Source organism: Ciona robusta, chromosome 3 (assembly GCF_009617815.1).
Source record: "Ciona robusta chromosome 3, ASM961781v2".
NCBI classification, from domain to species: domain Eukaryota; kingdom Metazoa; phylum Chordata; class Ascidiacea; order Phlebobranchia; family Cionidae; genus Ciona; species Ciona robusta.
The window spans coordinates 6,720,756-6,745,205 of record NC_143237.1 but is presented as its reverse complement, the minus strand read 5'-3'; the positions used below and the strand labels follow the sequence as shown (position 1 = coordinate 6,745,205).

The window sequence follows — 24,450 nt, the reverse complement described above, 5'->3', positions numbered from 1 at the left end:
ACTGATGTTCCCTACAACGATCAGCAGCGATATCTCTTACGCGGGATTGCTCGGTTCAGATCGACGCATACGAGATAAAGATCGAGCTCCGGTCCCCTCGAACCGAGGTGGCTGTCAAAAAGTGAGTTAGGTATTTTTTGCTGCGTAGTAATTATTCTGTTAGTTACCGCGGTAGGTCCGTGTTTGCCGAGTTAACCTCCGGTACAAACGCTTCCGAGAACTCGACCTCGTACCAACGCAGGTTAAGCCTGTTTACCGGCGATTTTTAAACTCTTCTGCTAATTTCAAGATCGCTTGGCCGCTGTCGCCGCTGCAAATGTGTTATGCTCGCTCGAAAAATCGGCGAGAGTCGGCCGGTTTTAATTGGCGAAGACTGATGTTAGTCATCATCAGTCTTTGTTCCTCGGTTGAAAACAACGGATTAGAAGTTGCCGACAGCGGCAAATTTTTCCTCGTGAAGTGGCCAGCATGGAGAATGAAGACAACTTTTGATAAACATGCCGGTTTAATCATGGACGAAGCGTCTGCGATCGGCCGTCACTCTAAATCTCGTCATTTCCTTTGCCACGGTGGCGAACAATTGACGGCGACCTAATTAGTATAAACAACGCCGGCGAAAAATCGGAAACAAAAAGAAATTTATGAGAAACTAATTAGCGCACCAACAGTGTTGTCACGTATACAGAACAATGAAGTATGTGACGAAATAAACACGAACACGCGCTGTATAGCGATCCCTATGTGACGTGGAAACAGCATCAAGGTGTGTTTCTTCACTTTGAATTGGTAGAAGGCTAAATATATTTACTGTATAGTATAATCTACAATAATCAAGCGATTTTTTATATAGATAGGGTGGGGGAAGTTGGGACACCTTTTCATTCTATTTTTTCGTCACATTTGGTAGTAAACAAAGAACATTTAAAGAATTATTAAACCGTATGCTCATGACTCCGAAAGACCGTTGTTAATTGTTTAAAACACGATCACGATATTCGGATATTATGTGTTAAAGGTGTCCCATCTTCCCCCACTCTAATATACTCGATATTTATATTGCTGTTAAATATGCGGAACATTTATATATACTAAAAATTTCCCAGTTTTAAGTTAGAATTTCACTACGTGTAACAGCATAGAAAGGATTTAACAAATTTTCGTAAAGATAAAACAGGGTAGGGGGAATGGGACACCTTTGACACATAATACCCAAATATCCTGATCGTGTTTTAAACAATTATTATTATAACAACGTTATAACAACGGTCAATGAAAGTCACTAAGATAAGTTTTTTTTTAGTTTTTTTTTGTTTACTACCAAATGGGACGAGAAAATAGAATAAAAAGGTGACCCATCTTTTCCCATTTACTATTATTCCCGTTTGTTACTTGATATTACCCCACTCTATAATACTATAAGTGCTCAACTTTAAAATACCGCAAAATATACATTTTTTTAAATATAGTTTTTGGTCATGATTGTTATATTCTGCCGTACCTATAGCGCCAATTGACATAAATGATGATAAGACATCGCGCTTTTAAATTAGAATGTGGCGAAGACTGCCAACCCAAACTAAAATAGTCCAATTCTAAAATGTCGTGAGCCGTAATGTGACTTTCGCGGTGTTAAAAATTCCCACACCGCTTGCGATGGGCAGCTTAAGACAATTTAATGTACCCTCGATAATTGGAAAAGCTTGTCGCGGTTTGGAATTTCAATGACTTTGCGAACAAATACCGAAAAAGTATTAAGGCCGAAGGAATTTACCGTTATTTTTTTTAAAAAAATCTGTTCTGTAAGGAATGGGTTTTAAAAACTTTTTTTTTCGTTTTTTAATTAAAAAATTAGGACTTTTTTTATCTTAACCGCTATATGTTAGACATTGTGTCTATACACTACATCAGTCAATCAAATAACGTGTTCTTGTCGTTTCGGACACCTTTAGATAAACAATTTCCGCAAGGACGCGTTATTTTTAGCCACGCGAATCACGGCACACCGTTCTCCACCAGTTTCAGTAGCAAATGCCGATTTCCTTATTATGTTAGCATTAGGAGTCGGCGAGATTACGATATAATTGCTGTTATTGTAAGCCTGCGCGTGGACCTAGAATTTACTTCTGTGAAATGTTTGTTTAACAAATTATGTTATGTTGTATAGTTACGGATGACAGCAAACGAAATAAAAACTAATTGAAGACTAAAACACACATACGTTAAAAATGTATAGTCGGGTTGGGGAAGATGGGACACCTTATCATTCCATTTTCTCGTCACATTTGTTAGTAAACAGAGCACATTCAAATAATTATAAAACCGTATCCTCACGACTCCTGTTGACCTTTGGTAATTGTTTAAAACACGATCAGAATGTTTGTATATTCTGTGGTAAAGCTGTCCAATCTTTTCCAACCCTACTATATATCTCAGTCCAAAATCGAAAGCGTGTTTTACACAGTCTAATTTCCAATAGGCCATTTCTCTGTGTGTGGAAAATGTTTAGAGATATTTTGCAGACGGGTTAATGGAAAGGATTTACAAACAAAATGTACGGATAGGGTAACCTGCCGTGAGTTTGACATGACTTAAATATCGGCGCCGAAAGTGGGGAACGAAACGGGTGCAAACCAGTGCAAATTTGACCACCTGTTATTTGGGTGTGGGATATTTCTGCTTTGTATGCATACAGAATGTTGTGTTTGCTATACGCAGCATCAATGTACCGTGGATTGGGTATACGAAAACTTGCAGTGGCTTTAATTAGGAGCTAAGCGTTCCGATGGTGACCAAAATCCTTACTAAGCTTGACAACGGGTTGAAGGCGAGTTCGTGATAGGATTATCTTTTAATCTGCTGTAGAAGGCCATTTCTGCACAAATGCGACAAGATTCAATTTTCAGTGCGGTTTTCAAAAACAGAGCAATGGCAGGTAAGGAACATAGGCTACTTGGGAATATATGCGAAATATACGCGTTTAATCGAAACGAGACCGATATATGAATACGTGTAGGCCTATAGATACACTCCAGAATAATGTAATGTATTAGCCTTCGAAATTGTTTCACCGTTATGTAAATGTCAAAGAAGTAGCAACATACAGGAATAATAGGTGATCATGCTTCGTATAATACGGTGGGGTAAGATGGGACACATTTAGCACCTCATATTCAGATATCCTAATCGTGTACGTACTGTACGATAAAATAGAATGAAAAGTGCCCCATCTTTCCGCACCTTGTTATATATATGCATTTAAACGTACGTTAAAAGCAATCTTCAGCGGAAACGTGTTACTTTTTGTATAGTACTGTGGGCTAAGATGCAATGCCGTTAGCACGAAAATGCTATATTTCCCGATCGTGTTTCTTTGTTTACTACCAAATATGACAAAAAAATAGAAAGAAAACTCAAATCGTGGTATTTCAAATACTGTCTTTAAAGTGAGTAACTTAACCAAGACCATTAATTTCTAAACTGAGAATCCAAGGACACGGCCCGAATGAGTAGACTCTTATTTACGACTACATTACGCCGTCTAGCGGACAAGTTAAACAACATTAGAGATTGTCAAATTGAGATTCTACTTTAAGTCAAACAAAACTGGGCAAAAAACCTAATGTCTGTATTGTTATCCCCATGAAAATAAAACAATAAAATTAACCCGCAAGTTACATACGCAGTAGTTTATTAGCTAAAATTTGTATAAATATCACAATACTGTTATTAAATATAAAGTTGCCAGTCAAAGTAAAACAAATAGAAGAAAAACAAAGATTTGTTACAAACCTAAATGTGAAAAGAGAAGAAGAAAGAAGATACACCAATTGTGGTATTTCTGGTCGGTGACAAATAATTAAGCTGAATTAAGGAAATTTACAAAACTTAGATATTGCAACAAAATTAATTTTTTTTACCCATTTGTGAATAAAATCATCACGACAAACATTAAGTTTGAAACTTGTAAACCATATATTTTAGTACAATAGACTATATAGGATATAAAACTATTTGGTACAATATAATTACATCAAAGCAAAATAAATTGATCTAAATAGTACATACCTTGGTTGCATAATTAAGTACTTGTAAGTCCAGCGGTTATTTCAGCTGAAAAACTGAGGTGGTTTATTTAAAACATTAACATCTATATTTGTTTTGGGAACATGATACAAATTAAATTAAAATAGGAGAATCCAGCACAGCTACACCTGCAGCAACGCCACCATCATTGTGTTTATCAGATTTGGAACGCAATAAATGACCAACAATGTGGCTATCAGTGACCTCATCTCCATTACTGCAATATGTACAGCTTTGGTTATGTGAAAAGCTGTTTAAATACAAGACCTTACCTGTTTAATAAATTAATGCAATATTTTATTAAATTTAGATTATACCGATTGTGCTCTTAAAAATCACTTTTTGTTTAAAAGAATTTTGATTTTTTACTCTTAAGCATTAAGTTTAGAAATGTAAACCAGTAGAAAAACTTACGTTAAAAAGGCGCCAAAAATGCCAAGTTCACTAACAGTATTTGCCATTGAACAAGCATGATCATAAATAATATAATTTTTTTGAACTGGTGGTATAATTTTCTCCATAAGAATGTAAGCGCATCTTCTTTCATCACCTCCTATCTCAGTAAGCTGTTCAACCATTTCGGAGTCATAGAGATTGTTTCCTACAATATATTGTATATTGATTAAAACCTGAATATTTAAAACATTAAATTCAATTGTCATACCCCCTCCTTCACGTTGTGGTTTTAAAACAAAACCCTCTGGCTTTTCAATTGCAAGTTTAACAGCAGCATCACCTGCAGCATTCTACAATTGACAAATTTTAAATTTTCACATAAAACACACTGCAAGCCCAGTCACTATTCAATACCATGTCAAGTGAATATAGATCTGCAAATGTGCCTCGCAGTCGTTTGACGGCATCCTCATCTTTTAAAAACTTTTCCAAGACACCAGGTTTTGCTAAGACTTGTTGGATTTTTTTAGAACCAACCAGTTGGTGGGCAATGCTTGGAGATTTAATTGCAGAACTCAATTCGATCAATTTCCTAACTTCCCAGTGCTAGAAATAAAGGAATTTTTAGGTAATATATAACTTTCTTTGGTAATAAATGTGTGTTATTTTTTCTAGAGAGCATCAGCAGATACAAAAAATTAAAACACTTTCAGTCGGCTATATGAAAACATATACTAGCTTCTCTATTAAAGAGGCTTTAGCATTTATTAAGAAACAATTTAAAAACGATTTGCTTTCTCGAAATATTTATGCCTAGTACAAAAACTGTTGTATATGCTTTTATTTAAATTAACATTAAATATGACCAGTTTACGGTATAGCACTTCACCAGAGTATTTTTATAACCAGAGGATAAGTCTTTATTGGTGTCACAAAACATAGGCAGAAGTCTGTAAATTTAATAAAATATATTTTACCTTGGTTGTTGGGAACTGATCAGGCATATAGCAGGTTCGGAAATATACCACTGCCACTTCTTCATCATCTCTGTAAAGCAAAACCACATTTTCTATAAGTTTACACTATTTTACTTTTTTTAAGAAAACTTGAGCTTCATATATCAATTAGTTTAAAACTTTCAAAAAGCGATGGTTTAACCTAACTTACATAAAAAGTTTTCCATCTTGATCAGTTCTTGTTGTTGATATACAATCATCAAATTCTTTTCTTCTAACTTTAACAGCAGGATCGTATTCATACATTGCATATTCTATTGCACGCTGGTCATATATATTTGTCTCACTTTTATTAATCATAAATACAAATAAAGCCTCAGGATTCCCATATTTTTTCCACCCTTCTACCATTACTCTTGCTATACCACCCAAGGCACCATTTTCAGGCATGTTTAAATTGTCAAATGATATGCCTGCATTTCTTAGGTTGTATTGTTGAAGTCTTTTAACTTTGTTTGTTCCAATCCCGAAAAAAGATGCTGCCATTGTGTTTATTTCAATTTGCTTGGGTAAAAATACTGCAGGTTCACCAGGAGATTTCTGCAGCATGTAATCAGAACGATAAATACCAATTTCAACTTTCTGCAGAGAAATCGATTGTTAATAATTGTTGCGCTTGTTAGAAAGACAACAAGACATATATGTACCTGTGCAAATTCATTACCCAGAGTTGCCTTGTAAATTTCAAAAAGATTTTTCACAAAACTGTCAACTGCAATTGTACTGAAAGTAAATGGGTTACCAAGTGTTTTGCACCATTACTAAACTGTATACACTTTACTGTTATTAAAACTAAAAAGAAAAATTCTCACCTACGAAGAACTTCTTCCAGAAAAACCACATCTCTACTGACTTTATGGAAAAGTGAATGGATATCATCTTGAACACTTTGTGTTTGACTAAAAGCACTTTTCGAAAATGAGGATGGATACATTGTGAACGGTGTATGACTGCTCTTCTGCAAAAAGACAACATTTGATTGTCTGTTGTACAGTTACAAGGTTAAATGTAAAAACCACAAGCACATTTTTCAAGTGTCAAGTACGAAACATCTACGAGAAAGCTAATAAAGAACGTAACATAATTATTTTAATACATAATACAATAGTACATGCTTACTTACTTGTCTATCCCGTGAGCTCTTATCCGGTTTATTTAACATTACAATACCAGTTGCATGAGAAAAATCAACAGCATCATTAACCATGCGCTTGGTAACACGTACATCATTTGCAATGTTCTGCATTATTTTAAATATTTCTAACGTTTGCCTTCTGCTCAGAACGGGCGTTTAATGACACGGTCATGTACTATACATTCAGCGTCTGTCTGGTTTAATAGATAAACGTAAACCTAATTTAAATCATTTATCTGAGGTCTACTATACTCAATAAGATCAACTTATTCAGAAACCATCTAAAAACCTGTTATTGACACCTGAGCATTCGCAATTCTGGCAATAGACGCACGCTGCCTTCACAGAAATGCAAAATCACGTTGTTTTTCTCCTGGTGCTAGTGAGGAACCTTTCTCCTTACTATCGCATAGTCATGCTGACATAGCTAACTGAAAACTCTAACAAGCCAACATGATTCATTTGAATTCGGATTCACAACAGAATACAACGTTGCACGTTGGTAAATAAAGCGAATTTACTTTTACGAATTTTAACCATTTCTAAATACCCGAAACCATCTTAATACCCATTTACTGCAGACTTTTATTTTACAGATCTGTAAACCCGTTTTGGTTATTACGTTTCTATTTGCACCTTCTTGAAAATTTCATCATTTAAGTGCACTATGGATTCATATTCTTTATCATTAGTGCACTATGGTTTCACATTCTTTGCATTATACATTTCACTGGCCATCAACTAAAACAACCAGTAAATCTGTTTAAAAGCCATATGTTTACTAACCACAATAATGGGAATGACATCGGAACCTTTTCAAATTGCGCAGTGTCTTTCAGGTATTATACTCTGCATTACATTGACTGATTACCTGTGTTAAAATTAATTATCACATCTGCATTTCAGGAAATTCTTGCCTTTAAGACAGTTTAACGCACCCAGTAAATTAAAAGCAATCAGCGATTATTTTACTTGTAATTTTTAAACTGTTTTTAAACTGAAGCAAGTGTAACTAAGTGTTGTTACCAAAATTTTATATTAACGAATGACGCCATACCATTTCTAAACAAAGAGCTCACAAACCAAACACATAAACAGTTAGGTCAATGAGGCATTTTTAAATGAAATAAGTTGAAAATCACAGAATGGCCATTAAGAAAACCAAGGAGACTGTCAGATAAATGTCCAATTAAAATTACACTGCGTATTCCGCCTTCTTTGATCAGTAATACTTGAATTGATAAAAAATGTGCACTATTACAGTTTGAAAATTTGTACATTGTTTCTACAGTTTTTCCAGTGAAGTATTCAAATCGCTAATAATAGCCACCTTGGTTACCTCCCCCATATCCACCTCCCTGATTCCCGTAACCATTACCCCCATTTCCATATCCCCCTCCACCACCATGGCCATAACCACCTCGCCCGCCACCATAACCACCACCCCCATAGCCACCACCTCCTCCATAACCACCACCACCACCATAGCCGCCACCCCCATAACCACCGCCACCATAACCATCTCCCCCATAACCACCACCACCATATCCCCCACCCCCATAACCACCACCACCATAAGGACCCGGTCCATCTTGGTATCCGCCACCACCCATGTGATAACCTCTTCCACCTCTTCTTCTACCACCACCGCCGCCACCTCCATAACCCCCATACCCTCCGTCGTAGCCCCCTTCATAATAATCATAACCCCCTCTCCCCTCATCATGGTAGCCACCCCCATGACGCGGGCCATCGTCTCTTGGTTTAAAGTTATCTTGATTATCCGCAATTTTTACAGTGAGCGGACGATTCAGTAGCTCAAAGCCGTTCATCTGCTCCACACCCTTCTTTGCAGCTTCTTCTGATGAAAACATTACAAACCCATAGCCTTTCGAACGTCCATATTCCTTTTCACAAACGACTGCCACATCTGTGACATCTTCACAAGAACTGAAGCATTCTCTTAAATCGTCAACCGTAGCTTTAAAATTAAGATTGCCAATAAACACTTTGCATTCTCCCATAGTTTCAAGGGGAAACAGACCAGAGTTACAGAAAGTTATTAACAAATGAGACCTACAATATAAGCAGATTACCAACACACAGCAAGTACATTCTATTACTCTTATTAGGTATATTATGATAACAAACGTCAAACAGTTTCATAAATTTAGGCTAGTCCACAGTTTTCGTATAGCCAAATCATGATTTTCTTTAGTCTGTATCAGCAGCATTTCTTTAGGCTCTGTACTCTGTATCACTTCTTAAGCAGGTCATCAGTCTAGTCTAGTCTAGACCAGACAAGTACCTGCAGTGAACTCTGCGAATGAATTCAGTATTAGTACGAGTTATGGTACAAATTGAAGTGTCCCCACTGTAGAAAATAAGATTCCCGGGACATGTTGATTTAGTCTAAAGCTGTAATTTTAAAAACAAATGGATGCCTTTTATCAGCTATTAAGGCAAACGTACAATTGTGTCACTTTTTCATAATGACATAATCCATATATTTTTTTTAGTTTTGAGTAACAAACAGAAAAAAACTGAAGTATTTTAAATATACCATATATTAGGGATGTGCTGAGCCGAGCCCGAACTCAAAAGCTCGTGCCCGAGCGTCTCCTTTTTTGACACTCGGCGCTCGGCTGAAATCTGGGCCGAGCGCCGAGCCTCATATGCTATTGCTATAATGAGCGAAAAATACTGAAAATGAAAAAAAGTGAAGCTACTAAGAGGAGATAACGAGAACAGTCAGCGTAGCTTTCTCTTTAATTATTTTTCGTTCTTTGTGAATTTGCTCTTTCGCAAGTAACGAATCGCAACGTTAGTGAAATTGCCCGTATGGAATTACAGCCGGTGTCAAATTACACGAGTGCGCAATGTTCCTGTATCTGATTTTAAATAAAAAGCTAATAACTCTTAAACTTTTTTATATTGAAATAAATAAACTGCTGCAGCCTTGGGGGCTGTTTTGTTGTAATGACAGACCCCATTTCCGCAAAGACGCACCCAGACAGAAAGTGCTAAAACAGGCGTTGCATTCAATATTACTTTCTTTCGCTGGGAATTGGAACATGTTTCATTTAATTGTTACGTCACTTGTCCTATAACAACATAACCATAAATTATGACGTTTCATAATATAACAATCGGGAAGAATGTTCCCACTTCCAACCAACCACAAGATCGAAACCTCGTGTATGAGCGTCACATTTTTACGCTCTGCGCCGGCGTAGGATATAAAGGAAGACGCATGCGGTAGCATACATTCTACACCTAACAAACGAAGCAATCGTTTGAACTTATTGAACTTATTCTCGTGAATAATGACGTAATGAAACTCCGGTTCTCGTGCGGTGCCTTTAAACGATGTTTTTTGGCCTCTGTCCAAGCTCGACCGGGACGATACTATGTAATATCATATTGCAATCTCTGATGGTTCAAATTTACTGATAGCTTCGCTCTTCACTCTTATATTTGCATCAATTAAAATTCACATAATCGCGATTTACCTGCATTTAAACTAATCATCAGAAACAAAAATTATACACAAACTACAGATCGTATGGAAGCGAATAAAACACGATTGTTTTATAACAATCTCGTTTGTAATGTAACAATCGTAATGGTTTATTAAAGTTATTCTGGCGTAAATAATCGTTAGATTATCCACGATGGACATGCGTAAAACTTACACCAATGTTTTATTTATTAAAAAGACGTTTCTAATTAAGTATAAATAATGTAATATTGGTCCTAATTTACCGCATAAAGTAGAATAAAAAGATTAGTGTGTAAAACCAATATCTAAAGCGTTTATTTCGCTTCAGAGATAACGTTGTTTTTTATCTGTATGACAGACCCCTTTTGAACGCGCTAGTTGCACCACTGGCTGCAAAAGTTATAAATACTTTTTAATTAAATAATTTTTATTGGAAATTACGAAACGAGACGTCTTTTTAACCGCAAACCACGTGCTCTGTAATATTTAAATTAGCGACGCTTTTCGACTGAATATGAACGCGTTCTCGTACGGCGTACGCCTTTCTCCTTAATGACGTCATAGGTGCTCGGGCTCATGCCGAACTTTTGGTTGAAGCTCGGCGCTCGGCGAACCCAAGCTTTTACAACTTCAGCACATCCCTACTATATATATATCAATAAAAACAATCGTTTAACAAAAAAAATAATATGTATATATATATAAAGTACTTTCATTTTAAAATAAATTGAGCGGAAGTTTTACTTACATACATGAGTAAACAGAGCCGACTTCATTTTCTAAAATCGAATCAAAACTTCACCTACAAAGCTGACGTGCCTTATTAATTTTATACAACGTTTAAAAGCTTAAACCAAACAGTACAAATTAAATAAACGGCAAAATAAGGTGATCGTTAATAATGCGATAAAAGCGATATTATGCAAAACCCAACAAATGCATTCGCACTAAAAGGCAGTCAATAGCGTAGAAACTTAAACCCCTACGCCCCAGAGATTTGTGATTATAAAGATATCAATTCATTAAACTTAGGAAATACTCACCGACAAGCGAAAAATATTTAACAGTTTTCCCAACCATACAATCATAGCAACACGACTACAAAAGTGCCACCAAGGTAATCCTAGAATACAGCAATTATTGCGGCCATTTTCGATACCTATACGTTACTATATTTTCGATACCTAACTAAACGTTGCCAATCTATACGTTATGAACGTTGTATTATATTAATTCTAAATACGATTTTCCTACCATTGTTCTTGTTTGTTACCAAGTGGCAAAAGTAGCATAAACCACTTCAATCCACTGTCTAATCATAGTATATTGAAGTGAGTATACTATAGTGCACTTCAGTATACTATGGTGTAATCGTATTCAAGACCATTGTGTAATTGTTCTTTAGTTCAACCATAGTACTTTAAGAGAGTTCTATGGTTCAACAATGATTTATTTCCAAGTTTATACAAAAATCCGATGTAAATATAATAAATTGTAAGTTTGTTCTGGATTAAATGAATCGAAGCATTTTTGTTGCTGGTTCTAAGCCCTAAAGAACACGTTAATCGAATTATATGATATAGGCTGGGGGAAGATAGGACACCGTTTCAATATATTTTCTCGAACCATTTGGTGGTAAAAAAAAGAACATTCAATGAATTGTAAAACCGTATCCTCGTGACATAAATGATTGCTAATTGTTTAAAATATGGCCACGATCTTTGGTGCTACAGATGTCCCATCTTACCCCAAACTATGTAACGATTTACTATATAAGATTTACTATATATACTATATACAATTTTCGGTGTTAGTTCAAACATGGCGAGTCAAGCGCGGCAATACCAGCGAAGATACTGCCATCGTTCTGTGTCACAGATTTGGAACGTAGTAAGTGACCAACAGCTCGGGTCTCAGTAATATTACTACCTTCCCTGTAAAACAATTGTTTGCGTGAGAACTGTTGTTTCCTTAAAATTACACCTTTAGCGAATCCACCTTTAGTCCAAAGGATACGGGTTATGTGTTGTAATCACAAGATATACGTAATTATGTTTCTATTCGATATTCTATTCGAACTTACTCAGTTGCCCGCATTTGCTTTACCGCAAATCGTAGTCTAAGTTCAATGGGGCGTGTATTGTTCATGCGTTTAAGTTTATGTGCCCTTTTAAACTAATCAGCGCCGTCTGCATCACTCGGCTTTGGCTTACTTACTTGATTTCTTACGTCCTTTTAGTTGCATTGACTTTAAGTTTAGTATGTACGTTTAGTTTGCAGCCAGTGTTGTATATTTGCTTTAGGTTTATCATTTTCATTAACTATTCTTAAATATCAGATGTGGATGTCAGTTATTATAATTCCAATAATGGTATCATGTTAATAGCCGCCAACAGTTTTGTCACATCAGATGATAATGACTTTATGAGCCAGATTCACGGAATTCAGCTCAGTTATACATATAGTAAGGTGGGGGAAGATTGGGGCACCTTTTCGTTTAGTTTTCTCTTTCCATTTGGTAGTAAACAAAGAACATTCAATGAATTATAAAACTGTATCCTCACGACTTCCACAGACCGTTGTTAATTGTTTAAAACAAGATCAGGCCATTTGGATATTATGTATTAAAGGTGTCCCATCTTCCCCCACCCTACTATAGTAGCGGAGAAAAATGGGTCAATTTTTCATTCTATTTTCTCGTCCCATTTGTTGGTAAACAAAAAACATTAAAAGAATGGTAAAACCGTATTCTTATGATTCCCACAGACCGTTGTAAATTGTTTAAAACACGATCAAGACATTTGAGTATTAAGTACTAAAGTATCCCAGCTTACGTCATAATACTATATGTAACAGTTGGAATGATTTACTTACGTTAAAAAGACGCCGTAGATACCGAATTCACTAACAGTGTTTGATACAGCCGAGCAAGTGTAGTTGTGAACAAAATAGTTTAATTCCTGAACAGGCGGTCGGATTTTCTCCATAAGAATGTAAGCGCATCTCCTTTCGTCCCCTCCTATCTCAGTAAGCCGATTAACCATTTCAGAATCATAGAGATTGTTTCCTATATAAGTTTGCAATAGAAAATGCTGATTATCGTATTCGTATACAAGTTTTTAACTAAATGATAGTTTATGAAAATGATGGTGAAACATTGTGATAAAAAATAATGAAAAAAAACATAATCGCGCGTCACCTCCGCCTTCTCGCTGTGGCTTGAGAACATAATCACGTGGTCTCTCCATAGCAAGCTTCACTGCCGCATCTCCAGCATCATTCTATTAAGCAAACCAGTATTCAATAATTATGTGTTAAAAAGATAAACAATTTTCAAATATAGAAATATGCGACGTCACTTTCAGGGTCGTGAGGATACGGTTACATAATTCTGAATTTTTTTGGTTATATATTAGCGTGGGAGAAGATGGGACACCTTTTCATTCTGTTTTCTCGTTTGATTTGGTAGAAAACAAAGAACAATCAAAGAATTATAAAACCGTATCCTCCCGACTCCCATAGACAGTTAATTGTTAATTGTTTAAAACACGATCAGGATATTTGGATAATATGTACTAAAGGTGTCCCATCTTCCCCCCACCCTACTATATACCACCAGATGAGATGATAAATGGAACAAAATTATAATCTACATTACCACAAAACTAACATAACATATACCATATCAAGAGAATGAATCTCTGCAAATGTGGAGCGAAGTTTTTCAATCGTTTCTTTGTCTTCAAGAAATCGTTCCAAAACTCCCGGCCTCGCTAAAACCTCTTGAAGTTTCTTACAACCAACTAACTGGTGAGCGGCGCTGGGCGATTTTATAGCTAAACTCATTTCGATGGTCTTTCTTGCTTCCCAATGCTAAGAGAAAACACCGTATATTAAAAACAATGGTTTAAATTTAAATTTACCTCCATTACCATTGGTGTTGGAAAGTGGCGAGGACTGTATCCAGTTCTGAAATACACCACCGCGACCTCTTCCTCGTCTCTGTAATATAAAATATGATAATCTGTACAATGCCAAAACAACATGGTTGTAGCGCTATGTGATTTCGCAATTATATAAACAGTAGGGTGGGGGAAGATGGGACACATTTTAACTCTATTTTCTCGTCCCATTTGGTAGTAATAAAGAACATTTAAAGAATTATAAAACCGTATCCTAACGACTTCCATAGACCGTTATTAATTATTTAAACACGATCAGGATATTTGGATATTATGTGTTAAAGGTGTCCCATCTTCCCCCACTCTACTATGTTAACCGTCTATAATAAGTAGTTAAGTATTTGATAAAACTGTTGCCCTGTTATCATGCGTATACAGGGTAAACTTACATGAAAAGTTTTCCATCTTGATCAGTTCTTGTTGTTGATATACAATCATCAAATACTTTCCTTTGTACTCTAACAGCAGGATCGTATTCATACATTGCATATTCTATTGCACGTTGGTCATATATATTCATTTCGTCTTGGAAAACCATAAACACAAACATTGCTTTTGGATTTCCGTATTTTTTCCATCCTTCCACCATAACCCTTGCTATACCATCCAAGGCACCATTTTCAGGCATGTTTAGTTTGTCACATGATATGCCTGCATTTCTTAGATTGTATTTGTGAAGGCTTGTCATCCTATGCGTAAAAAGCCCCCACAAAGCAGCTGACATTGTATTTATTTCAATTTGTTTTGGTAAAGTAGATAGCTTCGCGTTTGACGCATTTTTCGAATAGCTTTGTTGTATCATGTAATCGGAACGGTATGCACCAATTTCAACTTTCTGTAGAAGCAGTAAGCAAGAATTGGTATATGTGTGATACAGCAGGGCGCCCATGGTGTAACAACTTCTGTTGTCCCGTCACACAAAAATAACTTAGTTACATTTATGAATTCACTTAAACACAACATGTTTACATTTCATTTTACCTCTTCGAAAGCGATAGCGAGAATCGAATTATATTAAAAACGAAGAGAATAGCCTACTATGGATAAAAAGGTGTGGAAAAAGAGCGCCAGTTAAAAATCAAAGAAAGGGAGGAATTTAGTAACAAAACAACAGGCATAATTTTCGCGCTTATACCCATATGAAACGCACCTGTGTCGAATTACTCGCCTGAGCCAGCTTAGCAATTTCGAAAAGATTGCTCACAAAATCATCGGCAGCAATTGTACTGTGAATATACGAACAACTTTTTAACATTGGTTTCTAAACTTATCTGATATATATTCAATGTCAAAATAATTTAAAACGTCCCTTTATACAGCAGGGTAGGGGGTGAAACACCTTTAGCACATATAATGCTCAAATGTTCTGATTCTCTTTTAAACAATTAACAATGGGCCAATGGGAGTCGTAAAGATACGCTTTTATAATTCTTTGAATGTTCTTTGTTTACTACCAAAAAAAAGACAAAAAATGCGTCTCATCTTACCCCACCCTACTTATACATTTGGGTTTCTCAGGTTAATTTGCGTAGAACCACATGTTGAGAAAACGCACAGCAAGTTTTGAAATGTGTAGTATAACACAAATAGTTTCAAATCGTGTAAACATGTGTAGAAACTCCTATATTGTGTCCTAAAAATTTGGAAACCCCTAATTATATACAGTAAGGTAGGGGAAGACGGGACACCTTTAGCACATAATATCCAAATATCCTGATCGTGTTTTAAACAATTAACAACGGTCTATGGGAGTCATGAGGATACAGTTTTGTAATTCTTTGAATGTTCTTTGTTTACTACCAAATGGGACGGGAGAATAATATGAAAAGGTGCCCTATTTGTCCCACTCAACTGTATAACAGTAGTTAGTCACCTTTTTAGAACCTCGCCTAGAAATTCCATGTCCCGACTGACTTTGTGATACAATAAATGTATATCGTTCTGAATACTCCTGGTCAGATGATATGCACTTGCAGGGAACAACGATGGGAACAGAGTAAATGGGGCATGGGTGGAAGTCTGCATGTAATATAGCTCTATTCTAACAACACATAATTCAGAAATTAAAAACATGGAGGGCTATATTTTCCCTTTAAACGCGACCTGAATCGGTTGTCGAAACTTTGGTACGCAAAATAGCTTGCCTAAAGTTTTTAAATACAGTTGTGATATGCAACCGTATGTGTACATTAGTACTGCGGGTAACATGAGTACTGGTGGCACATATTATCCCAAATCGTGTTTAAACAGCCAACAACGCCCAAGTCGTGAGGATATCGTTATATATTACTGTAAATAATCATTGTTATAACTACTAAATTGAGCGATGGAGAGAAAGGAAACCAATAAACCATCTTACCCAAAACCACTATTTCACGTTTTCTTCAAAAAAAAAAAAAAAACCTTTTTTTCACATTCCAAAAAAAGGGGAGATTTTCGAAAAATACTCACATAACTGAGCTTAGCATATAGTACTGTGGGGTAAGATGGGACATCTTTAGCACATAATATCCAAATATCTTGATCCTGTTTTAAACAATTAACAACGGTCCACATGGAAGTCGTGTGGATACAGTTATTAGGTCTTTGAATGTTCTTTATTACTACCAAATGGGAAGAGAAAATAGAATGAAAAGGTGTCCCTTTTTCCCATTCTACTATATATGATTCACCTTCAATATTTCTCCGTTTCTCATTGTTCGTTGTACAACACCAGATGCTTGTGCAAAGTCAATAGCATCATCCGCTAAACCTTGAACTGAAGCGTTCTTGGCCAATTGGGTAGCAAAGGATTTCATATTTAAAAAGGCGATCTCTATACACCTTTCTACAGAGGAGATATATAGCAAGGTGAAGGAGATGGGACCTCTATAATAACCAACTTTCTTATAGCACGAAATAAAATTAATCTTTAGCCAGAGCGGAAAGGCAACGTGTTTTGGTAACTGATAACCTGGTTACATATCCGACATCGCACAGCTTTTGAGATAACACACTAAACGAGCTTGTTTCTAAACTTTACTGAATGAAGCCTATTTTAAATGCTGTACAACTTTTTAAATACTGTGTGTATACGATATTGGTAAATTAAAGGGTTGTGTAAGCAGTGCGTAGCTTCGTGATCCGTATGACGCTTGTAAGTTTCCGGTCCGTTTTTACACCAGAGTCCGTATATAAACATGCAGAGTCCGTATATAAACATGCAGAGTCCGTATATAAACATGTTTATACAAACATGTTTATATACGGGCTCGACTCCATAACGCTAGGTCGACAACTCAGTTTTTTAGACGAACAAACGAGCGGCATCAGGCTAGGGACAAACGTGAGGACAGCAAGAGAGCAAGAGAGCCCCTACTGCCCTCCCAACATAGAAAATAGGAGGGCTTTTATAGCATGAAACTTGTGCGCGAACACAAAACACGGAAGAGATAATTTACACCAAAGAATTGCAGGCTGTCATATTATTTCCTTATATTGATAGGAAACACGCAGGATGTGTCGCTCAATCATAAACACAGTTACGCCTGATGTAATATAGTTACGCAACACGGCTGTTTAATATTCGATCTTTATGCATTAAGTTAATTTGGAAAACTATATATATATCTGTGCTCGAAAAAAAACTATATATATATCTGTGCTCGAAACACACTTAATCGCTACACTGTTAACAAATTACTTTGAGTTTTTTGGAATATTTTGTTTTCATATTTACAGTGGTCGTTATGCAGTATATGCTTTAATTAGCGTACATTGGTTACATATTCGCGGTGCTTCAAATAGTATTGAATTGGAAAAATTAAAAACTTAAGATGGACATTTCTGCAGACATACCGTTGCCTTCTAAAAAAAATGGTATTTTTCACACTTTTTTCATTTGTATTTTTGGAGCACAAGTGAAGAATCTTCCGGTACAAGGTGGGGGGAAGATTCTTCACTAGCATCAGGTAGTATAATAATTGTGTACATATTTCTTTAACAGTCCATATAAAACGTGGTTTCGTTTGTTATTTTTGAATTTTCACTCATTTTTTCATAACGTTTTATACAAAAGTCGGAAAAAATCTTGGTATGTTACTTTATTAATCAACTTGCCACCAATGTTTTCATTTTTCAGCTCTTTCCTTGCCTGCTGTGGAACGCGGTAATTGGTTGATTCATACGCACTATATGTAAGGAAAGAGTGGCAAACATCCAAGGTATTAAAGTGTAGAACCTTACTATAAACTCAGCCATCTATATTAGAGTGCTTACTGACTATTTCGTGCATAAACTACTTAAATTCACTGTGTAATCGCATTCAGGACCATTGTGTAACTGTTCTTTAGTTCAACAATTATTTATATCGAAGTTTATACTAGATATGATGTAAATATAATAAATTGTAAGTTTGTAATGAAATAATTGTTGCTAGGGATGCACATTACAGAATTTCGAATCTATGAGATTCGAATCCTTTTGTATTCGAATCTAATTAAGGGATTCGGTATTCTGTTTAATGACGTCATTACACGTCATCTTATACACTAAATTAACAATTTTTGGAACTTAATAATTAAAAAAAAATATTTTTGTGTTTGTGGGACTTTCGAGAGTAAACGTTTTACAACGTCTTTTCATAGCCTGCTATACGTTTTATGACGCAAAAACTACCCAATAGTACAATTTTTGATAATTTTACAGCTCATGATCCAACAAGGCTGCTATGAAAGAAAAAAGTCAATAAACTGACTTATGTGGGTAAAATTATTTTTTCCTATAAATACAAGAAGATTCGAAATTCTAGATTCGGAATTCTAGATTCGAAATAAAGTATTCTAGGATATCCTAGAATACCTAATTATTCTGTAATGTGCATCCCTAATTGTTGCTGGTTCTAAGAAACACGTTAATCGAATGTTAAGATATCGCAGGCTGGGGGAAGATGGGACACCTTTTTATCCTATTTTTTCGTTCCAATTGGTAGTAAACAAAAAACATTCAAAGAACTATAAAACCGTGTATTCGAGACTCTCATAGACCATTGTTAATTATTTAAAAATACGATCAGGCTATTTGGATATTATGTGCTAAAGGTGTCCTATCTTAACCCCACTATACTACACTGTACTATATAAGATTCACTATATCACGAATATCAGTGTTAGTTCAAAAATGGCGAGTCAAGCGCGGCAATGCCAACAGAGATACCGCCTTCGTTCTGTGTCACAGATTTGGAACGTAGTAAGTGACCAACAGCTCGGCTCTCAGTAACATTACTACCGTCCCTGTAAAACAATTGTTTGCGTCAGAACTCTTGTTGCCCTAAAATTAATATATACACCTGGGCTCTATAGCGAATCCACCTTTAGTCCAAAGGATACGGGTTATGTGTTTGTAATCACAAGATATAGTAGGACAGGGAAAGATGGGTCGATGGGACACCTTTAGCACATAATGTCTAAATATCCTAATCGTCTTTTAAACAATTAACAACGATCTATGGGAGTCGTGAGGATATGGTTTTATAATTCATCGACTGTTCTTTGTTTACTATAAAATGAGACGAGAAAATGGAGTGAAAAGGTGTATAGCCTCTCTCCGCACCCTACTATACGTAATTATATTTCTGTTCTATATTCTATTCTAACCTACTTCGCCCGCATTTGCTTTACTGAAATCGTAGTCAAGTTCAATGGAGTGTATTGTACATGCGTTTAAGTTTATGTGCCGTTTAAACCAACCAGCGCCGCCCCCATAACTCGGGTTTGGCTTACTTCCTTGCTTTCCTACGACGTTTTAGTTGCAGTTGCATTGACTTTAAGTTTAGTATGTACGTTTCGTTTGCAATCAGCCTTACAGATCCGCTTTAAGTTTATCGTGTTCATCAATTAGTCCTAAATTTTAGATGTATAAATTTTAAAATTCCAATGATGGTATCATGTTAAATAGCCGCAAACAGTTTCGTCATATATGACATGGTAACACGACCTACTACAGATATCTCTAGTAGGCCGTGATGATAATAACTGTTATTTCGTTACTAGAATCGTTTATCTTTATGAGCACCAGATCAGAGCCAGATTCATGGAATTCAGCACTGTTATATAGGGTAAGGTAAGATGGGACAATTTTTCATTCTATTTTCTCGTCCCATTTTGTAGTAAACAAAAAACATTCAAAGAAATACAGTAGTATGGGGGAAGATGGGACACTTTTAAACTCTATTTTCTCGTCCCATTTAGTAGTAAACAAAGAACATTCAAAGAAATATGAAACTATGTTCTCATGACTCTCATAGACCGTTGTTTATTGTTCAAAACACGATCAGAATATCTGGGTATTATGTGCTAAAGGTGTCCCATCTTCCCCCACCCTACTATATAAAATCAAAAAAACATTATCTTCGCGACTCTCATAGACCGTTGTTAATTTTTTAAAACACGATCCGTATATTTGGATATCATGTACTAAAGGTGTCCCATCTTGCCAGACAGTATTAAGAACAGTTAGAATGATTTACTTACGTTAGAAAGACGCCGTAGATACCGAATTCACTAACAGTGTTTGATACAGCCGAGCAAGTGTAGTTGTGAACAAAATAGTTTAATTCCTGAACAGGCGGTCGGATTTTCTCCATAAGAATGTAAGCGCATCTCCTTTCGTCCCCTCCTATCTCAGTAAGCCGGTCAACCATTTCAGAATCATAAAGATTGTTTCCTATGTAAAATAGCAGTAGAAGATACTGATTATCGTATACGTATAAAAGTTTTCAACTAAAACATAATTTATGGACAAGTTGGTGATGAAAAATCATAGTTGCATTACCTCCACCTTCTCGTTGTGGCTTGAGGACAAAATCACGTGGTCTCTCCATAGCAAGCTTCACTGCCGCATCTCCAGCATTATTCTATTAAGCAAACCAGTATTCAATAATTATGTAAAAAACATAAACAATTTTCAAATATAGTAATATGCAGCGTCGTTTTTGGAGTCGTGAGGATATATGAATGCAACTTACTTTATCCTCGCGTGGCCGGAAAACGACAGTCGTTATAACACGGGTGTTCATGCACATTGTGCCAGCTTACGGGGTACCATGCGTGTGTTACTTTGTGGGTGATTATTTCTTTGGAGTTTTTCCTTTTTTTGTGTACGGTTATATAATTCTGTCTTTTTTGTATACCACTAAATAAGATGATAAATATTATAATAACATCTTGCCATAATCAACTTTACCACGTAACTAACATACCATATCAAGAGAATGCATCTCTGCAAATGTGGAGCGAAGTTTTTCAATCGTTCCCTTGTCTTCAAGAAACTTTTCCAAAACTCCCGGTCTTGCCAAAACCTCTTGCAGTTTCTTACAACCTACTAACTGGTGAGCGGCGCTGGGCGATTTTATAGCTAAACTCATTTCGATGGTCTTTCTTGCTTCCCAATGCTAAGAGAAAACACCTTATTAAAAACAATGGTTTAAATTTAAATTTACCTCCATTACCAATGGTGTTGGAAAGTGGCGAGGACTGTATCCAGTTCTGAAATACACCAACGCCACCTCTTCCTCGTCTCTGTAATATAGCACAGTGGGTTTATGGTGTAATTTAGTAGACGGATCACCTTTAGTGCATAATATCTAAATAGCCTGAACGTGTTTTAGTCAATTAACAACGTCTATATGCCATGGGATTCGTGAGGATACAGTTTTATAATTTTTTGAATGTCCGTCGTTTACTGTCGCAATTAAGACGAGAAAATAAAACAAAAAGGTGTCCCAACTTCCCCCCACCTACTATATAACATACGATAAACTATACAATGCCGAACAACGTATTGTTGCAGCGCTATGTGACTTAGCAACTGCATATATACCTGTTAACCATCTATAATAAGTAGTCAAGTACTTGATAACACTACTGCCCTTTTATTCAAGGGTAAACTTACATGAAAAGTTTTCCATCTCGATCAGTTCGAGTTGTTGATATACAATCATCAAATACTTTCCTTTTAACTTTAACAGCAGGATCGTATTCATACATGGCATATTCTATTGTACGTTGGTCATATATATTCCATTCGTGTTGAAAAACCATAAACACAAACATTGCTTTTGGATTTCCGTATTTTTTCCATCCTTCCACCATAACCCTTGCTATACCATCCAAGGCACCATTTTCAGGCATGTTTAGTTTGTCACATGATATGCCTGCATTTCTTAGATTGTATTTGTGAAGGCTTGTCATTCTATGCGTAGAAAGCCCCCACGAAGCAGCTGACATTGTATTTATTTCAATTTGTTTTGGTAAAGTAGATAGCTTCGCGTTTGACGCATTTTTCGAATAGCTTTGTTGTATCATGTAATCGGAACGGTATGCACCAATTTCAACTTTCTGTAGAAGCAGTAAGCAAGAATTGGTATATGTGTGATACAGCAGGGCGCCCATGGTATAACAACTTCTGTTGTCCCGTCACACAAGAATAACCTTTTACCATGAATTCACTTAACACAACATGTTTACATTTCATTTTACCTCTTCGAAAGCGATAGCGAGAATCGAATTATATTAAAAACGAAGAGAATAACCTACTATGGATAAAATGATGTGGAAAAAGAGCGCCATGCAGTTTAAAATCAAAGAAAGGGAGGAATTTAGTAACAAAACAACAGGCATAATTTTCGCGCTTATACCCATATGAAACGCACCTGTGTCGAATTACTCTCCTGAGCCAGCTTAGCAATTTCGAAAAGATTGCTCACAAAATCATCGGCAGCAATTGTACTGTGAATATACGAACAACTTTTTAACATTGGTTTCTAAACTTATCTGATATATATCTAATGTCAAAATAGTTTAAAACATCAACACACTATATAAACGACCCGTCATCCGTTCCTATTATAGCAGGTTAGGGGCATAGTATACTGAAGTGAATATACCCTATGGAGGAAGGATGGGACACCTTTAGCACATAATGCTTGTGATAATGTCCAAACGTCCTGATTGTCTTTTAATCAATTAACAATGGGCCAATTGAAGCCGTAAGGATACGTTTTTATAATTCTTTGAATGTTCTTTGTTAATACCAAATAGGACAAGAAAATATACTGAACCACAAGTTGACAAACGCACAGCAAGTTTTGAAAATTATATAGAACAGTAATAGTCACCTTTTTAGAACCTCGCCTAGAAATTCCATGTCCCGACTGACTTTGTGATACAATAAATGTATATCGTTCTGAATACTCCTGGTCAGATGATATGCACTTGCAGGGAACAACGATGGGAACAGAGTAAATGGGGCATGGGTGGAAGTCTGCAATGTAATATAGCTCTATATTAGCTGTCCACGTATAGTTCAGAGAATAAAAAGCACTGAGGGTTATTATTCCTTCAAATGCGACCAGAATCGGATGTCGGAACGTCGGTATTCGAAAAATAGCTTGCCTGAAATTTTTAAATACAGTTGTGATATGCAACCGTATGTGTACAGTACTGCAAGCGTGCGAGGTTATGATTGTTTTTGCACATAATATCCCATATTATTAAATCGGGTGTTAACTCGCTTTTAAAATCGTAAGGATATGGTTATATAATTCTTTAAATATTAATTGCAAACCATAAAAGTGGACGATCGAAAGAATGCAAACATTAACCATCTTACCCCAACACCCCTATATATATATGGTGGGGTGGGGCAAGATGGAACATTTTTCATTCCGTTTCCACGTTTCATTTTGTAGTAAACAAAAAAACCTTCAAAGAATTATAAAACCGTATCTTTACGACTCCCACAGACCGTTGTTAGTTGTTTAAAACACGATCAGAATATTTGGGTATTACGTGATAAAGATTCCGTCTCAACTCACCCTAATACTATATTTCACGTTTTCGAAAACCTTTTTTTGACATTCTTAAGAAGGGGGGGATTTCTAAAAATACTCGCCTAACTAAGCTTAGTATATATGATTCACCTTCAAAACTTCTCCGTTTCTCATTGTTCTTAGTACAACACCAGATGCTTGTGCAAAGTCAATAGCATCATCCGCTAAACCTTGAACTGAAGCGTTCTTGGCCAATTGGGTAGCAAAGGATTTCATAACAACTCAACAACTTTCTATAGAGTTATAACTCTATAATAATCAACCTTATCGACAGCACCTGGTTCGTATATATACACTTGTGCTCTAATGGATCTTGTATGTTCTTCTTAGAAGAAGCCATATATCATACGTTCGGAAAAAGCTAATTGGTTAGAGTGCATGTAATACACTCCTATTAAAACTGCATGCAAACCATATAGCTGTTTAGTGTTTACACTACATCGGTTATCTAAATGAATAGGTTTTATCTTTAAAGAGAAGTTTAAATG

At 36.0% G+C, this 24,450-nt stretch overlaps 3 protein-coding genes and 1 long non-coding RNA gene across 15 annotated transcripts; 1 reads left to right on the top strand and 3 right to left on the bottom strand.

Annotated features, from left to right (window-relative positions):
• Positions 1 to 3,671: 3,671 nt before the first annotated feature.
• LOC149738660 (glutathione synthetase-like) lies at positions 3,672 to 6,897 on the bottom strand. The gene is made up of 9 exons (XM_089874707.1): positions 6,619 to 6,897; positions 6,308 to 6,453; positions 6,143 to 6,218; positions 5,647 to 6,077; positions 5,457 to 5,526; positions 4,894 to 5,085; positions 4,748 to 4,829; positions 4,498 to 4,684; positions 3,672 to 4,300 (listed from the first exon to the last, which is right to left on the bottom strand). Exons 1-9 carry the CDS (start codon positions 6,739 to 6,741, stop codon positions 4,177 to 4,179), a joined length of 1,431 nt encoding a protein of 476 aa, XP_089730833.1. The 5' UTR covers positions 6,742 to 6,897; the 3' UTR covers positions 3,672 to 4,176.
• A 109-nt stretch (positions 6,898 to 7,006) lies between these two features.
• LOC149738659 (uncharacterized) lies at positions 7,007 to 7,512 on the top strand. Its single transcript, XR_016384610.1, has 2 exons — positions 7,007 to 7,132; positions 7,227 to 7,512. It is a non-coding gene; the product is annotated as an uncharacterized LOC149738659 (long non-coding RNA).
• Positions 7,513 to 8,706: 1,194 nt separating this feature from the next.
• Positions 8,707 to 17,432, bottom strand: LOC149738658 (glutathione synthetase-like). Of its 12 annotated transcripts, none has more exons than XM_089874701.1 (12): positions 16,767 to 17,432; positions 15,968 to 16,113; positions 15,245 to 15,320; positions 14,484 to 14,929; positions 14,065 to 14,134; positions 13,814 to 14,005; positions 13,332 to 13,413; positions 13,007 to 13,199; positions 11,176 to 12,066; positions 10,881 to 10,942; positions 9,006 to 9,048; positions 8,707 to 8,950 (listed from the first exon to the last, which is right to left on the bottom strand). In XM_089874701.1, the coding sequence occupies exons 1-9, from the start codon at positions 16,890 to 16,892 to the stop codon at positions 11,943 to 11,945; spliced, it is 1,455 nt and encodes a 484-aa protein (XP_089730827.1). In that variant the 5' UTR covers positions 16,893 to 17,432; the 3' UTR covers positions 8,707 to 8,950; positions 9,006 to 9,048; positions 10,881 to 10,942; positions 11,176 to 11,942. The 12 variants fall into 12 exon arrangements, with proteins under 12 accessions (XP_089730827.1, XP_089730826.1, XP_089730830.1 ...); XM_089874700.1 differs by having other exon boundaries at positions 10,885 to 10,942; XM_089874704.1 differs by having other exon boundaries at positions 10,881 to 10,934.
• On the bottom strand, positions 17,361 to 24,420 carry LOC149738657 (glutathione synthetase-like). Its single transcript, XM_089874705.1, has 9 exons — positions 24,053 to 24,420; positions 23,249 to 23,394; positions 22,784 to 22,859; positions 22,024 to 22,469; positions 21,581 to 21,650; positions 21,332 to 21,523; positions 20,905 to 20,986; positions 20,604 to 20,796; positions 17,361 to 19,364 (listed from the first exon to the last, which is right to left on the bottom strand). Exons 1-9 carry the CDS (start codon positions 24,176 to 24,178, stop codon positions 19,241 to 19,243), a joined length of 1,455 nt encoding a protein of 484 aa, XP_089730831.1. The 5' UTR covers positions 24,179 to 24,420; the 3' UTR covers positions 17,361 to 19,240.
• Between the last annotated feature and the right edge of the window lie 30 nt (positions 24,421 to 24,450).

Excerpts from the sequence above, each read along its gene's own strand:
- LOC149738660 (XM_089874707.1), bottom strand. The coding sequence starts at position 6,741 with ATGCAGAACATTGCAAATGATGTACGTGTTACCAAGCGCATGGTTAAT. Across the intron at positions 4,685-4,747 it reads ACCACAACGTGAAGGAGGGG|GAAACAATCTCTATGACTCC; the intron begins GTATGACAATTG and ends AATATATTGTAG. Across the intron at positions 4,301-4,497 it reads ATTTTTGGCGCCTTTTTAAC|TAATGGAGATGAGGTCACTG; the intron begins GTAAGTTTTTCT and ends TACATATTGCAG.
- LOC149738658 (XM_089874694.1), bottom strand. The coding sequence starts at position 16,892 with ATGAAATCCTTTGCTACCCAATTGGCCAAGAACGCTTCAGTTCAAGGT. Across the intron at positions 13,414-13,813 it reads AGATTCATTCTCTTGATATG|AATGATGCTGGAGATGCGGC; the intron begins GTATATGTTATG and ends TTTGCTTAATAG. Across the intron at positions 13,200-13,331 it reads GCCACAGCGAGAAGGCGGAG|GAAACAATCTCTATGATTCT; the intron begins GTGACGCGCGAT and ends AAACTTATATAG.
- LOC149738657 (XM_089874705.1), bottom strand. The coding sequence starts at position 24,178 with ATGAAATCCTTTGCTACCCAATTGGCCAAGAACGCTTCAGTTCAAGGT. Across the intron at positions 21,651-22,023 it reads CGAGATGGAAAACTTTTCAT|AGACGAGGAAGAGGTGGCGT; the intron begins GTAAGTTTACCC and ends GCTATATTACAG. Across the intron at positions 20,797-20,904 it reads GCCACAACGAGAAGGTGGAG|GAAACAATCTTTATGATTCT; the intron begins GTAATGCAACTA and ends TATTTTACATAG.